Source organism: Oncorhynchus masou, chromosome 26 (assembly GCF_036934945.1).
Source record: "Oncorhynchus masou masou isolate Uvic2021 chromosome 26, UVic_Omas_1.1, whole genome shotgun sequence".
Classification (NCBI taxonomy): domain Eukaryota; kingdom Metazoa; phylum Chordata; class Actinopteri; order Salmoniformes; family Salmonidae; genus Oncorhynchus; species Oncorhynchus masou.
The window spans coordinates 5724792-5741447 of NC_088237.1; the positions used below are offsets into that span (position 1 = coordinate 5724792).

The following is a 16656-nucleotide window of genomic DNA, read 5'->3' on the forward strand; positions in this document are numbered from 1 at the left end:
CCTGGTTCTGGGACATCAATGGTTACACATTGTAACTAATAGACTAGAAACAGGATTTAAATAGTTAAAAGGCTGATTTGTATTTCATATAAACAGAAATATAATTTAAGACAGAACACTACACTTTCTATGCATCATGTAAATACTCTAAAACCGGTTCATCTCAATATTGAATGCCCTTCATCTGCATTGATCTGATAAACACAGGATAGGTGTAGTATTTCATCAAATGAGACTTAATTTGAACCAGTAAAGAATGTGAAACGCTTTATTGAAAGAAGTTCATTATCCAAGTGTTATAAATAGATGCATTATAAACACAAGTTCAATCTGTACTTCAATGCACAATAAAAGCAGAGGAAGAAAGGTGGCAAGAGGTGTAAAAAGGAAAGGTAAGAACATAGGAGCAGGGAAGACAGCATATGATTAATGAATCACGGTGCTACCCAAATATTCTCTCAGTTCATCACAATTACATAGTGTCTCAAGTTGGCCCGAAGGTTATCTTAAAAGCAGGTGAGGTGCAGATGATGGGACTGGGGGTTGGCATCCTCTCTCACATCAAAACATATCTGCAGACGAAAGACAGATGGAGAGAGAGAGCATTTAAGCCTGACGTTTTATTCTAACATTGTTAGACATAAGCAGGAGGTGAAATGCAAAACTGACCTTGGATCAGTGGAACTCTGGGACTACTGCATCTCTGTATTTCAGTGTAAAGTAGCTTTTTAATAATAGTTCCTGTTGACCTGACCAAGTGATCTCACCTCTGATCATACTGTGCCCTCTGTCAGCCAGTTCAGATGTGGGAGGGGTTCACTGACACAGCTGATATAACCTAGAGGAGTTAAGGAGAAGAGGGATGAAGTGAAGGAGATAGACTTATTGAGAAAATAAGGTAGTTAGAGACAATGTTCAACAGGAATGTTTGTGTGGTCTCACCTGGTGTCCACACTAAGTGGATGCAGAGTACTTTATACTGAAAACATGTACAGAGACGACAAACAATATAGCGTAGTTATATAAATAATTATGTTTCTTACTATTCTCCATGGTTGGTCCACTCTTCTATTCTTTGAAGGTGGAAGGAGCCATGGTTATACACCTGAGCCAGCTTACTGCACAACACAATCCATCAATCAGATTGATACGAGGGTGTGGGTTATAGGGTGTCTACTTGTTCTAAATGTTTTCAATATTGGTGTCTCTTAAAAGTGCCTGTTTTGTTTTTGTACAGACAGCACCTTCACCTGAAGTAGAAATCAAAAGGAGAGAAACTGGGAAATGTAATAACTGCAGTTGACATAGCTAAGTAAATGGAAGAATACTCTTATTGTAATGTGGATGGCTCTTAAGAGCATTTGGTTGTGCATAGTGTAGTCTATGGTGTTGCCAGGGAACAGCACCCTTTTCAAAGAAGTAGAAGGTGAAGATCTCCCCCACACGGATTGCCTCTCGTGCTGCGTTGTTGTCCCCCATCCTTGAAACATCCTGCAGAGCAGCAGACCTCTCCTCTGACACAAGGCGGCGAGCTGCAGATGCCCTCATGTCCATAGGCAGGGTAGCCTAGTGGTTAGAGCGTTGGACTAGTGACTGGAAGGTTGCAAGTTCAAATCCCCGAGCTGACAAGGTACAAATCTGTCGTTCTGCCCCTGAACAGGCAGCTAACCCACTGTTCCTAGGCAGTCATTGAAAATAAGATTTTGTTCTTAACTGACTTGCCTAGTTAAATAAAGGTAAAATAAAAACTCACGAAGTTATGCAGGACACAGGTAGCCTTTCACACACCTGAATTCCCCCAGGAGGCAGTCCCAGATATGGCCCTGGTCACCCAATCTTACAGTAACTATGCAATTTAGACTTTTTATAATCACCAGGTCATTGTGGATTCTCTCATCTCTCTCTACCCAGACTATTTGCATTGCCTACCCCCCCCCCCCTTTTACACTGCTGCCACTCTGTTGTTACCTATACATAGTCACGTTAATAACTCTACCTACATGTACATATTACCTCAACTAACCAGTACCCCATTGTATATTTAATTACTTGTTACTTTTATTTCTGTATAAAAAAAACTGCATTGTTGGTTAGGGGCTCGTAGTAAGTAAGCATTTCCTTTGTAAGATCTACCTACACCTGTTGTATTCGGCGCATGTGACTAATACAATTTGACGACTAAAGTATAATATCACATAACAAATCATGATAACATTGGATAGATGGATGCATGTGCACATGTTTCATGTGACAATAGCAGGATAATAATCAAGGGTAGCATCACAAATGAATACATAAATACCACTTGATGAGTTGATCATTCGAATCAGCTGTGTAGAGCTAAGGCAAAAACAAAAATGTGCACCCCTTTGAGTCCCCAGGACCATGACTGAGAGCCACTGCTCTTCATTGGGACTTCATCTGCAGACAGGCTTTCACAGCTCTCTGTATCCGAGGACAGAAAACTTCACAAGAAACAGACTTCATTATACCACACTGAATATTATGTTACTATTATCTCCGTCCTCACTTCTAGGGACTGGAACTACACAAAATTACCTGCCCTATCCAGAATAGCCTACTCTCTCACTGACAGTTGGGGCTGCTATCCTTTCACCCTCCTCCATGGCTGTTAGCTAGTTACATAAAAATGTTTAGGTAGCTGGTGATATTTAATTATCTCGCTATCTATACCGTATGTAAAGTTGGCTAGATAGCTAGCTATGTTAGCAGCTCATTTGAGTTAGCCTGCATTAAGTAGTTAGCTAATAATACATTGTGTTTTTTTACATTTTCGAAATGTATTCACTTACTTGAATAGGTTCTCCCAACCATGTGGACGATTGGAAACAGGGTAGCAAAGTTTGTCACCAGAGCATATTAACATTTACCTGTGAATAAATCCATGAAATGGAGAATGGATTAAACTATTTATTCAATTTAATAACCACACCTTCACACATTTGCTATGCTAAATTCTTGACGCCTAATCGGACGTGCTACTATATGCTGCCAGCATGCCCACAAGTGAGGCACTCTTGCTGCATGCCGCCAAGGCCACCCATTTACCGCTTTCTAGTGTACACGGGACATTAGAGAGGAACTACTAGTTGGGGAATCAGATTGACAGGGAAGGCTATTCAAACAGAAAATGAGCTTCTTGGTTTAAGAACAAGTAACCACTCATATTTCTTTCTTAAAGGTGAATATGGTTGTAGGAATATTGTATTTTTAGAAGTTAAACAGATCAACCCATTAAGATAAAAATGGTATTAATTTTTTATTGGTTTATGACAAAAGAAGGGATTAGTCTCTTGTGATCGGTCATAGAATGACACTTTGTCAGTTTTTGGAACAAGGGAAGGAGATTCTTGTTTGGAATGGTCTCCTAAAGAGCTGGGAGAGGGAAAGGTTCTGTGGAATTATACCGGTCCTGCATTTGGCAATGTTGGGTTCAGGGTTCAACATATCCAACATCTCCATTTTGTTTGTGCTTTTTAAATCTGCTTCCAGTCCAGAGTGACATCTCCTCAATGTTAAATGCCTTCCATCATAGTTGGCAGCTCGCCTATCGTCAACTGCCTTTGACACAATCTGACTATCACTGCAGTTTAATGGTTACAATTGCCTATGTACTTGGAGTTCCCTCACTGGGACCCATACAATTTAAGTTTTGTCCAAAATGGCTCCCTATTTAGCGCACTACTTTCAGCCAAGGTGCCATTTGGGAGGCATCCACAGAATGTTCCTTGGGAGCAGAGAGTTCTCATTTACTCTTCAAGGTCAACAAGTCAGTGCATCTTCTTTTATAAACATTGAGGTCATCTATAGAAAAATAGCATTTATATCACTGCTTGGGCAAAGCATATTTCATAAAGTGCAAACTACATGTATTTCTGGTAGTATATATATTTTTAACATGTTGTCAAATTGTTCCATGTTATACTGAAATATTAAACAAGGTACATTATATATTTTGATGTTGGGACTCCTTGAATTCAGCTGCTGTGAATGAGGGATGTAATGAACTGTCATTTTCAGTCTTGTAATAAGTCTTTACTGACATCTAGTGGTAAAACTGTATGACACCAAGTAGAATCCCTTATGTGGCCCAGAAGTTATGTTCAGTTCCAACCATTTCTCCCAAAACAGAAACATGTCTATTCCAGTGGGGTATATCACGAGAGTATCGTCCTAAGTGGGAATACTACCCGGGTCACCTGACCAAGGCAAGCACACTAGCCACAACCCTGAGAGATATCTTCTAATTGAAAGGCTAGAGATTTTCCTTCCTGAAGTACCTCCAGAGTCTTTAATATGTGTCTTACAGAAATCATGAAACATCTGTCTTTGATGGCTGCTTTTTCTTGGCAAGCTCAGCTTGAATGTGAGGGGGGAACTGGTCCAAGTGTTTGTTCACACACTGCATGCAGAATCGCTTGGAGTAGAAAAGGCTGCAGCCCTGGAAGAAGAGAAACAAAAATAGTAGCAAACACATTAAGCAAGCACACTATCCCTGCAATGAAGTTGACATGTAAACGCAGCAACAAAAAAAAGAGAAACGTCCTCTCACTGTCAAGTGCGTTTATTTTCAGCAAACTTGTGTAAATATTTGTATGAACATTTAATACGATTCAACAACTGAGACAAACTGAACAAGTTCCACAGACATGTGACTAACAGAAATGAAATAACATGTCCCTGAACAAAGGGGGGAGTGTCAAAATCAAAAGTCAGTAAGTATCTGGTGTGGCCACCAGCTGCATTAAGTACTGCAGTGCATCTCCTCCTCATGGGACTGTACCAGATTTGCCAGTTCTTGCTGTGGGATGTTACCCCACTCTTCCACCAAGGTACCTGCAAGTTCCCAGACATTTCTGGGGGGAATGGCCCTAACCCTCACCCTTTGATCCAACAGGTCCCAGGCGTGCTCAATGGGATTGAGAGCCGGGCTCGTCGCTGGCCATGGCAGAACACTGACATTCCTGTCTTGCAGGAAATCACGCACAGAACGAGCAGTATGGCTGGTGGCATTGTCATGCTGGGGGGTCATGTTAGGATAAGCCTGCAGGAAGGGTACCACATGATGGAGGATGTCTTCCCTGTAACGCACAGTGTTGAGATTGCCTGCAATAACAACAAGCTCAGTCCGATGATGCTGTGACACACCGCCCAAGACCATGACGACCCTCCACCTCCAAAAATTGATCCCGCTCCAGAGTACAGGCCTCAGTGTAATGTTCATTCCTTCGACGATAAACACAAATCCGACCACCCCTGGTGAGACAAACCCGCGACTCGTCAGTGAAGAGCACTTTTTGCCAGTCCTGTCTGGTCCAACGACGATAGGTTTGTGCCCATAGGAAACGTTGTTGCCGGTGATGTAAGGCAGGTCCACACAAGACAACAGGCCTACAAGCCCTCAGTCCAGCCGCTCTCAGCCTATTGCACAGTCTGAGCACTGATGGAGGGATTGTGCGTTCCTGGTGTAACTCGGGCAGTTGTTGTTGCCATCCTGTACCTGTCCCGCAGGTGTGATGCTCGGATGTACCGATCCTGTGCAGACACGTGGTCTGCCACTGGGAGGACGATCAGCTGTCCGTCCTGTCTTTGGCGTCTCACAGTACAGACATTGCAATTTATTGCAGTGGCCACATCTGCAGTCCTCATGCCTCCTTGCAACATGCCTAAGGCATGTTCACGCAGATGAGCAGGGACCCTGGGCATCTTTCTTTTGGCCTTTTAGTAGAAAGGCCTCTTTAGTGTCCTAAGTTTTCATAACTGATCTTAATTGCCTACCGTCTGTAAGCTGTTCATGTCTTAACGACCGTTCCACAGGTGCATGTTCATTGTTTACGTTCATTGAACAAGCATGGGAAACAGTGTTTAAACTCTCTACAATGAATATCTGTGAAGTTGCTTGGATTTTTACAAATTATTTTTGAAAGACAGGCTCCTGAAAAAGGGACGTTTCTTTTTTTGCTGAGCTTAGAACCTAGGTGTATTCACTAGGAACCAAGCAAATGGAACAAAACGGGGAGGGACCTACCTGAACTTGTAATGAATTTAGTTTCTATTGGACATCTTGCAATGGAAACTGTTTACTCTGTCAATTAGTGTGCATGCATATGCAAGGGTAGTCTTTTTTGGGGGAATGGGGGGGCAGCGTGCACTTTAGTCTACATCGTTGCGTTCCACCCGGAGAGGAACTCTAGGGGTCTTAGGCAGCCAGAATAGCTTACCAAGCAAGAGGGTCCGAGGCACTCTGACTGTAGCTACATGTCACACTAGTGTTTTCTTTTGACACTATCTTTTAGCCACAGAAGCAGAAACAAACGTCTCTATGAATTCCAATTGCTAGAACTGCTCTTATTAATCAGAAGAAAATTTAAAATGACAGAAAACACTACAAGAGAGACTATATAAATAATTTCCATTAAAAACCCAGGCACTGGGCTGCCCCTCATTCACACTTTACTTTGTACCGGGGAAGGGGGGCGTTGATCAGCTATAATATTGCTGATAGATTGTGGCTTCCATCAATGTAATTGTCTGCATAAATTCCAATCCCCCATATATACACTGCTCAAAAAAATAAAGGGAACACTAAAATAACATCCTAGATCTGAATGAATGAAATATTCTTATTATACTTTTTTCTTTACATAGTTGAATGTGCTGGCAACAAAATCACACAAAAATTATCAATGGAAATCATATTTATCAACCCATGGAGGTTGATAAACACTACAGGCTGATCCAACTTTGATGTAATGTCCTTAAAACAAGTCAAAATTAGGCTCAGTAGTGTTTGTGGCCTCCACGTGCCTGTATGACCTCCCTACAATGCCTGGGCATGCTCCTGATGAGGTGGTGGATGGTCTCCTGAGGGATCTCCTCCCAGACCTGGACTAAAGCATCCGCCAACTCCTGGACAGTCTGTGGTGCAACGTGGCGTTGGTGGATGTAGTGAGACATGATGTCCCAGATGTGCTCAATTGGATTCAGGTCTGGGGAACGGGCGGGCCAGTCCATAGCATCAATGCCTTCCTCTTGCAGGAACTGCTGACACACTCCAGCCACATGAGGTCAAGCATTGTCTTGCATTAGGAGGAACCCAGGGGTCTGAGGATATCATCTCGGTGCCTAATGGCTGTCAGGCTACCTCTGGCGAGCACATGGAGGGCTGTGCGGCCCCCCAAAGAAATGCCACCCCACACCATGACTGACCCACCGCCAAACCGGTCATTCTAGAGGATGTTGCAGGCAGCAGAACGTTCTCCACGATGTCTCCAGACTCGGTCACGTCTGTGCTCAGTGTGAACCTGCTTTCATCTGTGAAGAGCACAGGGCACCAGTGGCGAATTTGCCAATCCTGGTGTTCTCTGGCAAATGCCAAACGTCCTGCATGGTGTTGGGCTGTAAGCACAACCCCCACCTGTGGACGTCGGGCCCTCCTACCACCCTCATGGAGTCTGTTTCTGACCGTTTGAGCAGACACATGCACATTTGTGGCCTGCTGGAGGTCATTTTGCAGGGCTCTGGCAGTGCTCCCCCTTGCACAAAGGCGGAGGTAGCGGTCCTGCTGCTGGGTTGTTGCCTTCCTACGGCCTCCTCCACGTCTCCTGATGTACTGGCCTGTCTCCTGGTAGCGCCTACATGCTCTGGACACTACGCTGACAGACACAGCAAACCTTCTTGCCACAGCTCGCATTGATGTGCCATCCTGGATGAGCTGCACTACCTGAGCCACTTGTGTGGGTTGTAGACTCCGTCTCATGCTACCACTAGAGTGAAAGCACCGCCAGCATTCAAAAGTGACCAAAACATCAGCCAGGAAGCATAGGAACTGAGAAGTGGTCTGTGGTCCCCACCTGCAGAACCACTCCTTTATTGGGGGTGTCTTGCTAATTGCCTATAATTTCCACCTGTTGTCTATTCCATTTGCACAACAGCATGTGACATTTATTGTCAGTGTTGCTTCCTAAGTGGACAGTTTGATTTCACAGAAGTGTGATTGACTTGGAGTTACATTGTGTTGTTTAAGTGTTCCCTTTATTTTTTTGAGCAGTGTATTTTGTACATTTTTCCCTAACCATACCACCCCTCCCCTAATTGGAGTAAACTAATGGACAACACTTAAGCTTCTACTTCCAGCTTATACAATGCATTCAGAAAGTAGTCAGACCCATTCCCTTTTCAATTTTTTTTTTTTACGTTAGCCTTATTTCTAAAATTGATTAAAAAGAAAACGGATACATTTTTCATCTACACACAATACCCCATAATGACTAAGTGAAAACAGGTTTAGAAATGTTTGCAAATTTATACAAATAAAAAAGAACTGAAATACCTTTGTACTTAAAGTATTCACACCATTTGCTATGAGACTCGAAATTGAGCTCAGGTACATCCTGGATCCATTGTTCATCCTTGATGTTTCTACAACTTGATTGGAATCCACCTGTGGTAAATTCAATTGATTGGACATGATTTGGAAAGGCCCACACCGGTCTATATGAAGGTCCCATATTTGACAGTGCATGTCAGAGTAAAAACCAAGCCATGAAGTCGAAAGAATTGTCCGTAGAGCTCCGAGACAGCAGTGTGTAGAGGCACAAATCTGGGGAAGGGTACTAAAACATTTCTGCAGCATTGAAGGCCCCCAAAAACAGAGTGGTCTCCATCATTCTTAAACGGAAGAAGTTTTGAACTATCAAGACTTCCTAGAGAGGGACACCAGGCAAAACTGAGCAATCGTGGGAGAAGGGCCTTGGTCAGGGAAGTAACCAAGAACCCAATGGTCACTGACATAGCGCCAGAGTTCCTCTGTGGAGATGGGAGAACCTTCCAGAAGGACAACCATTTCTGCAGAACTCCACCAATCAGGTCTTTAAGGTAGAGTGGCCCGACGGAAGCCACTCTTCAGTAAAAAGGCACATGACAGCCCGCTTGGAGTTTGCCAAAAGGCACCTAAAGGACTCTGACCATGAGAAACAAGATTCTCTGGTCTGATGAAAACAAGATTGAACTCTTGTACCTGAATGCCAAGCGTCATCTCTGGAGGAAACCTGGCACCATCCCTACGGTGAAGCATGTTGGCAGCAGCATCATGCTGTTGGGATATTTTTCAGAGGCAGGGACTGGTCAGGATTGAGGGAAGATGAACTGAGTAAAGTACAGAGATCCTTGATGAAAACATGCTCTAGAACACTCAGGACCTCAAGACTGGGGCGAAGGTTCATTTTCCAACAGGACAACAACACTAAGCACACAGCCAAGACAACGCAGGAGTGGCTTCGTGACAAGTTTCTGAAAGTCCTGGAGTGGCCCAGCCAGAGCCCGGACTTGAACCCGATCTAACATCTCTGGACAGAACTGAAAATAGCTGTGCAGCAACGTTCCCCGTCCATCCTGACAGAGCTTGAGAGGATTTGCAGAGAAGAATGGGAGAAACTCCCCAAATACAGGTGTGCCAAGCTTGTAGCGTCATACCCAAGAAGACTCGAGGCTGTAATCACTGCCAAAGTTGCTTCTACAAAGTACTTAGTATTGTACTTATGTGTTTGTGATTCATTTACATCTGTCCTTCATTTTAAGGTAAAACCTGTTACGTGAACTGAACTCTCATTTTAATATGGTGAAACTTTTCCCTTTTAAAAATATTTATTTTGAAAGAAACATAGAACATGTCAAATCATAGTGTAAAAGCAGGTGAGCTGGTTCTACTCTTTTTAGCCATTTTCTCGTGTTTTGTGGTGAAAAACCATACACCAGTATAATACTGTACATCTTATTGGAAGCACAAGACCTAGACATTGACATATTGTGGAGCGTACAATGTATAGTTTCTTTAAAATTGATAACCTCAAATGAAAATAATAAAACAGCATAGTGCGTACGGGCCCAATACATCACCGGGGCCAAACTTCCTTCCACCCAGGACCTATATACTAGGTAATTAGGCAGTGTCAGAGGAAGGCCCAAAAAATGGTCAAAGTATCCAGTCACCCAAGTCAGACTGTTCTCTCTGCTACCGCACAGCAAGCGGTACCAGAGTTTTTTAGGACCAAAAGGCTCCTTAACAGCTTCTACCCCCAAGCTATAAGACTGCTGAACAATTAATCAAAAGCCACTCGGACTATTTACATTGACACCCCCCCCACTCCCTTTGTGTTACACTGCTGCTACTCACTGTTTATTACCCATGCAGTCGTTTTACGCCAACCTACATGTACAAACTACCTTGACTAACCTGTACCCTCGCATATTGACTCGGTACCAATACCCCCTGTATATAGCCTCGATATTATAATGTAATTTTATTGTGTTATTTTTTACTTTAGTTTATTTAGTAAATATCTTCTTAACTCTATTTCTTGAACTGTATTGTTGGTTAAGGGCTTGTAAGTAAGTATTTCATGGTAAGGTCCACATTTTTTCCTTTATTTGGTTAAGCTTAAGTGGAACACTTAAACTATTTTTCCCTCTCGACAGGAAAAATAGTTTATGATAATGTTAAAATTAGGTGAAATCAAAAGTACATTTTTTTACTCAACATCACAATTTAAATTATATCACTGCCAAAGTTTTGGCTTGGGTGCAGACGAGATGTCATAGCCATACATTTCTGGAATATTGTCGGGGCATTATAGGAATTTGAGCAAAGATGCAAATGTACACTACAAGACAAAGTATGTGGACATCTGCTCGTCGAACAACTCAATTCCAAAATCATGGGCATTAATCTGGAGTTGGTCTCCCCTTTGCTGCTATAACAGCCTCCACTCTTCTGGGAAGGCTTTCCACTAGATGTTGGAACATTGCGCGAAGGCTTGCTTCCATTCAGCCACAAGAGCATTAGTGAGGTTGGGCACTGATGTTGGGTGATTGGGCCCTGGCTCGCAGTCAGCGTACCAATTCATCCCAAATGTGTTTGGTGGTGTGTATGTCAGGGCTCTGTGCAGGCCAGTCAAGTTCTTGCACATGGATCTGGACAAACCATTTCTGTATGGACCTTGCTTTGTGCACGGGGGCATTGTCTTGCTGAAACAGTCAAGGGCCTTCCCCAAACTGTTGCCACAAAGTTGAAAGCACAGAATTGTATAGAATGTAATTGTATGATTTTACCTTCACTGGAACTAAGGAGCCTAGCCCAAACCATGAAAAACAGCCCCAGGCTATTATTCCTCCTCCACCAAACTTTACAGTTGGCACTATGCACTGGGATAGGTAGCTTTCTCCTGGCATCCACCAAACCCAGATTCGTCCGTTGGACTTCCAAAGAGTGATTCATCACTCCAGAGAAGGTGTTTCCACTGCTCCAGAGTCCAATGGCAGCAGGCTTTACACCACTGCAGCCGACACTTGGCATTGGGCATGGTGATCTTAGGCTTGTGTGCGGCTGCTCGGCCATGGGAACCCATTTCATGAAGCTCCCGACGAACAGTTCTTGTGCTGACGTTGCTTCCAGAAGCAGTTTGTAACTTAGTAGTGAGTGTTGCAATCGAGGACAGACAAATGTTATGTGCTAAGCGCTTCAGCACTCGGCGCTCACGTTCTGTGTGGCTTACTACTTTGCGGCTGAGCCCTTGTTGCACCTTGAAGTTTCCACTTCACAATAACAGCACTTACAGTTGACCGGGGCAGCTCCAGCATGGCAGAAATTTGACATCCCATGACGTTGCCACGTTGAAAGTCACTGAGCTCTTCAGTAAGACCAATTCTATTGCCAGTGTTTGTCTATGGCAATTGCATGGCTGTGTGCTTGATTTTATATACCTGTCAGCAACGGGTGTGGCTGAAATAGACAAATCCACTAATTTGAAGGGGTGTCCACATACATTTGCATATAGTGTATGTACATGCAACTCTGGAATACATTTTAAGGCATTATGTGCATTTTAGGGTGAGGGTGACTAAGCCAAAATAAAATGACTGGATATTCCTTTCTAGCTTATGACATTGACATCATATATTGTACAATGAGACAACAGATTTCAGCCATTTCATGCTCATTATTTTTGGCAATAAGAGCAAACAACGTACCGTTCCAACACAAACTGTGATGTGGCACAAACTGCAGTTGGATCCCAGGATAAGGAACCTCTCGCCGTCTGGACTGAAAGGATCCTTGGTCACAAAACACTCTTCCAACAAGCTGATGGGAAAGAAACAAAAACATGACGAGTAAATTTAAGAGCTACAACCTTCTTTACACCTCATGAGTTGACAGTCATAGACACACACTAAACGTTCGCTAGCTTGGGCCACTAGAGACTCCACTATACTATATACTCTAGAAGCTACTAGCCAGGGACCAACTGCATTGCATTCCATGTTAGCCAGTAAGCATGAGCAAATCTTGAGTTCACACTTCGCTAGTGTTATCAAAACTTCACTTACACAATAGCCCTGGTATTGGGTGGCTTCTGTCCGTAGTATGTGAATGGTGTAGATAAACTGCACAAATGGCAAGTAAACATATTCTGAGGAACCGCATCTGTGCTTGACTCCATTGTTATGAATGTGAGCGTGGTTCTACTTCCTGGTCTTTTCTTCATTTGTGGGACGTGTGCAACAGCACGGTTCTACCACCACGCAGTGGACTGGAGTGATACTGCTGCATCCAAGAGGTCAAATAATGTAGGCCTCTTGTACTTTGCGTTCAACTTTCACTATGGTCAACTGTCTATGTCCAAAAGGAGTACATATTTTTCAGTTAGCTGATTCCTGCAGTAGACAATTATATTCATGACATTCAAAGTAATACTTTACAACCAAACTAAGACAATGCAATTTACTTTTTAAAATGGAAACATTCAACATAATTTATTTAAAATACATCAATATCAAATTTCATTAATTTACATGACTGAAAAACAGAACCCTAAACTGCCATATAGTTTATGATGGATTATGTGAATATGATATGAGCAACATATTTATTTTGATAGTGGTATGCAAAAAGACACATTGGAAAAAATGTAGGGTCACGCAAATGCATGAGATAAGGATTTTTTAAAAATTATATAGATGTCCCTTTCACCTTACTCTCAAATTGTTGGAATATTTACAAAATAAAGTATCGAGGATCTTAGCAGAGGCATGGATTTCTTTGTGGTTAAAAAGAAGAAGAACCTCTCTTCTCTAAGTTAGACCCGTGGAACACCTACCACCTGGTACGGATACAGGAAGGTGACGAGTGGAAGAAAGCCTTCAACACTGCTAGCGGACACTATGATTACCTGGTGATGCCATTCGGTTTGACCAATGCTCCTGCTGTGTTCCAGGCCCTGGTTAACGACGTTCTCCGGGATATGTTAAACCGGTTCGTGTTCTTCTGCCTCGACAAAACCCTCATCTTTCCCGCTCGACTCAAGAACACGTTCTCCACGTCCGACAAATCCTCCAGCGTCTCCTGGAGAACCAGCTGTTTGTCAAAGCCAAAAAATGTGAGTTCCATCACTCCATCATCTCCTTCCTTGGATACATCATCGCTGCTGGGAATGTGCAAAAACTGCGGTGAAGATGGCCTTGGAAGAGTGGAGACACTGGTTAGAGGGGGCGAAACTTCCATTCATAGTGTGGACAGTAGAGGTCGACCGATTAATCGGAATGGCCGATTAATTAGAGCTGATTTCAAGTTTTCATAACACTCGGTAATCGGTATTTTTGGACACCGATTGTGGTCGATTTTATTTATTTATATATATATATATTTTTTACACCTTTATTTAACTAGGCAAGTCAGTTAAGAACACATTCTTATTTTCAATGACGGTCTAGGACCGTTGGGTTAACTGCCTTGTTCAGGGGCAGAACGACAGATTTTTACCTTGTCAGCTCGGGATTAGTTTTTGCAACCGTCTGGTTACTAGTCCAACACTCTAACCACCTGCCTCACATTGCACTCCATGAAGAGGCTGCATGGCAGGCTGACTACCTGTTACACGAGGGCATCAAGAAGCCAAGGTAAGTTGCGAGCTAGCATTAAACATATCTTGTAAAAAACAATCAATCTTAACATAATCACTAGTTAACTACACCTGGTTGATGATATTACTAGTTTATCTAGCGTGTCCTGTGTTGCATATAATCGATGCGGTTCCTGTTCATTTCTCATCGAATCACTGCCTACTTCGCCAAACGGGTGATAATAAGCACATTTGTGAAAAAAGCACTGTCGTTGCACCAATGTGTACCTAAACATCAATGCCTTTCTTTAAAATCAATACACAAGTATATATTTTTAAACCTGCATATTTAGTTAATATTGCCTGCTAACATGAATTTCTTATAACTAGGGAAATTGTGTCACTTCCCTTGTGTTCCATGCAAGTAATCAGAGTATATGCAGCAGTTTGGACCGCCTAGCTTGTTGCGAACTGTGTGAAGTCCATTTATTCCTAACAAAGACCGTAATTAATTTGCCAGGATTGTACATAATTATGACATAACATTGAAGGTTGTACAATGTAACAGCAATATTTAGACTTAGGGATGCCACCTGTTAGATAAAATATGTTTATGACTTCAAGGATATCAACTCCCGAGATTAGGCTAGTGTAACCGATGTGAAATTGCAAGCTAGTTAGCGGGGTGCGCACTAATAGCGTTTCAATTGGTGACGTCACTCTCTCTGAGACTTGGAGTAGTTGTTCCCCTTGCTCTGCAAGGGCCGCGGCTTTTGTGGAGCGATGGGTAACGATGCTTCGAAGGTGCCTGTTGTCGATCTGTTACTGGTTAAAGCCCAGGCAGGGGCGAGGAGAGGGACGGAAGCTATACTGTTACACTGGCAATACTAAAGTGCCTATAAGAACATCCAATAGTCAAAGGTATATGAAATACAAATGGTATAGAGAGAAATAGTCCTATAATTCCTATAATAACTACTACCTAAAACTTCTTACCTGGGAATATTGAAGTCTCATGTTAATACACATTGCACTTTTACTTTCTTCTCCAACACTTTGTTTTGCATTATTTAAACCAAATTGAACATGTTTCATTATTTATTTGAGGCTAAATTGATTTTATTAATGTATTATATTAAGTTAAAATAAAAGTGTTCATTCAGTATTGTTGTAATTGTAATTATTACAATTATATAAATAAATACAATCGTCCGATCAATCGGTATCGACTTATTTTGGTCCTCCAATAAATCATACTCGGTCGACCTCTAGTGGATAAACCACAAGACCCGGGAATATCTCCGCATCGCCTTTCAATTCGGGGGGCCCGGCTAACCGGATGTTTGTCCCATACGCTGCTTGCTCCATGGTGGCCCACCATGGCTACGGATATCTCCACGTTTGTCGCAGCCTGCAACGTCTGTGCTCAGAACAAGACTCCTCGGCAAGCTCCGGCTGGCCTCCTTCAACTTCTTCCTGTCCCTCACCGTCCCTGGTCAGATATATCCCTGGACTTCGTCACTGGTCTACCACCAGATGATGGCAACACCACTATCCTCACGGTGGTGTACAGGTTTTCCAAAGCCACCCATTTCATTCCCCTCCCCATGCTACCTTCTACCAAGGAGACAGCCCAGCTCATGGTGCAGCACATCTTCCGGATCCTTTGACTTCCAGTGGACATGGTTTTGAACCGTGGCCCTCAGTTCTCGTCCAGGGATATATCTGAACGAATGCCTTCGTCGGTGCCTTGTCTCGGCCAACTCCACCACCTGGAGCCAGCAACTCGTGTGGGTGGAGTAAACCCGGAACAACCTTCCCTGCTCGGCCACTGGGCTCTCGCCCTTCGAGTGCTCTGTGGGTTATCAGCCCCCGCTCTTCCCAGAGCAAGAGGAAGAAGTCAACATACCCTCTGCCCAGATGTTCATCTGCCACTGTTGGCGTACCTGAAAGAGAGCTCCAGACCCAGGACCCCGGCTCCCCGCTATCATTTTGGGCAGAGGATATGGCTGTCCACTCGGGATCCCGCAAACTTTCCCGCAATTTTATTGGCCCTTTCCCCATTTCCAAGATTACTAGCCGCTCTGCTGTTCATCTTCTGTTGCCCCATACCCTCCTTTTACATCCCACTCATGTTTCTAGAATTAAACTTGTCTCACAGCCTTTTGTCTCTTTTTTCCAGGTCAACCCCTCTACTCCGTCTCATCAACGGCCAACCTGTATACACGGTGAGGCTTCTTCTGAAGGTTCAGCCGAGGGGCAGGGGATTCCAGGACCTGGTTGACTGGGAGGGTTATGGCCCAAAAGGAGAGGTGCTGGGTCCTCGCTAGGAACATCCTGGACCCAGCCCTCATTGCTGAGTTCCATCACCGGCACCCCGATCAACCAGGTATGCGCCAAGGTAGGACTCCATGTGACTTCCGTAGAGGTAGGGTACTGTCACACCCTGATCTGTTTCACCTGTCTTTGTGCTTGTCTCCACCCCCTCCAGTTGTCGCCCATTTTCCCCATTATCCCCTGTGTATTTATATGTGTTCTCTGTTTTTTCAAATCAAATTTTATTTGTCCATACACATGGTTAGCAGATGTTAATGCAAGTGTAGCGAAATGCTTGTGCTTCTAGTTCCGACCATGAGGTAATATCTAACAAGTAATCTAACAATTTCACAACAACTACCTTATACACACAAGTGTAAAGGAATGAATAATAATATGTACATGAAAATATATGGATGGCAAT

General features: G+C 43.3%; 1 protein-coding gene across 3 annotated transcripts; it reads right to left on the reverse strand.

The window, feature by feature from the left end:
• Positions 1–254: 254 nt before the first annotated feature.
• cdpf1 (cysteine rich DPF motif domain containing 1) lies at positions 255–12545 on the reverse strand. Of its 3 annotated transcripts, none has more exons than XM_064938199.1 (7): positions 12406–12545; positions 12049–12160; positions 4329–4462; positions 2814–2891; positions 1044–2465; positions 768–838; positions 255–572 (listed from the first exon to the last, which is right to left on the reverse strand). In XM_064938199.1, exons 1-3 carry the CDS (start codon positions 12516–12518, stop codon positions 4334–4336), a joined length of 354 nt encoding a protein of 117 aa, XP_064794271.1. In that variant the 5' UTR covers positions 12519–12545; the 3' UTR covers positions 255–572; positions 768–838; positions 1044–2465; positions 2814–2891; positions 4329–4333. The 3 variants fall into 3 exon arrangements, with proteins under 3 accessions (XP_064794271.1, XP_064794272.1, XP_064794270.1); XM_064938200.1 differs by having other exon boundaries at positions 1044–1118; positions 1407–2891; XM_064938198.1 differs by having other exon boundaries at positions 1044–2891.
• Positions 12546–16656: the final 4111 nt, after the last annotated feature.

Bases quoted from the DNA above. Each gene is read 5' to 3' on its own strand.
- cdpf1 (XM_064938199.1), bottom strand. From the start codon at position 12,518: ATGGAGTCAAGCACAGATGCGGTTCCTCAGAATATGTTTACTTGCCAT. The intron at 12,161-12,405 runs GTAAGTGAAGTT...CTTTCCCATCAG, and splicing joins CCCAATACCAGGGCTATTGT to CTTGTTGGAAGAGTGTTTTG. The intron at 4,463-12,048 runs GTACGTTGTTTG...CTCTTCTTCCAG, and splicing joins TCACAGTTTGTGTTGGAACG to GGCTGCAGCCTTTTCTACTC.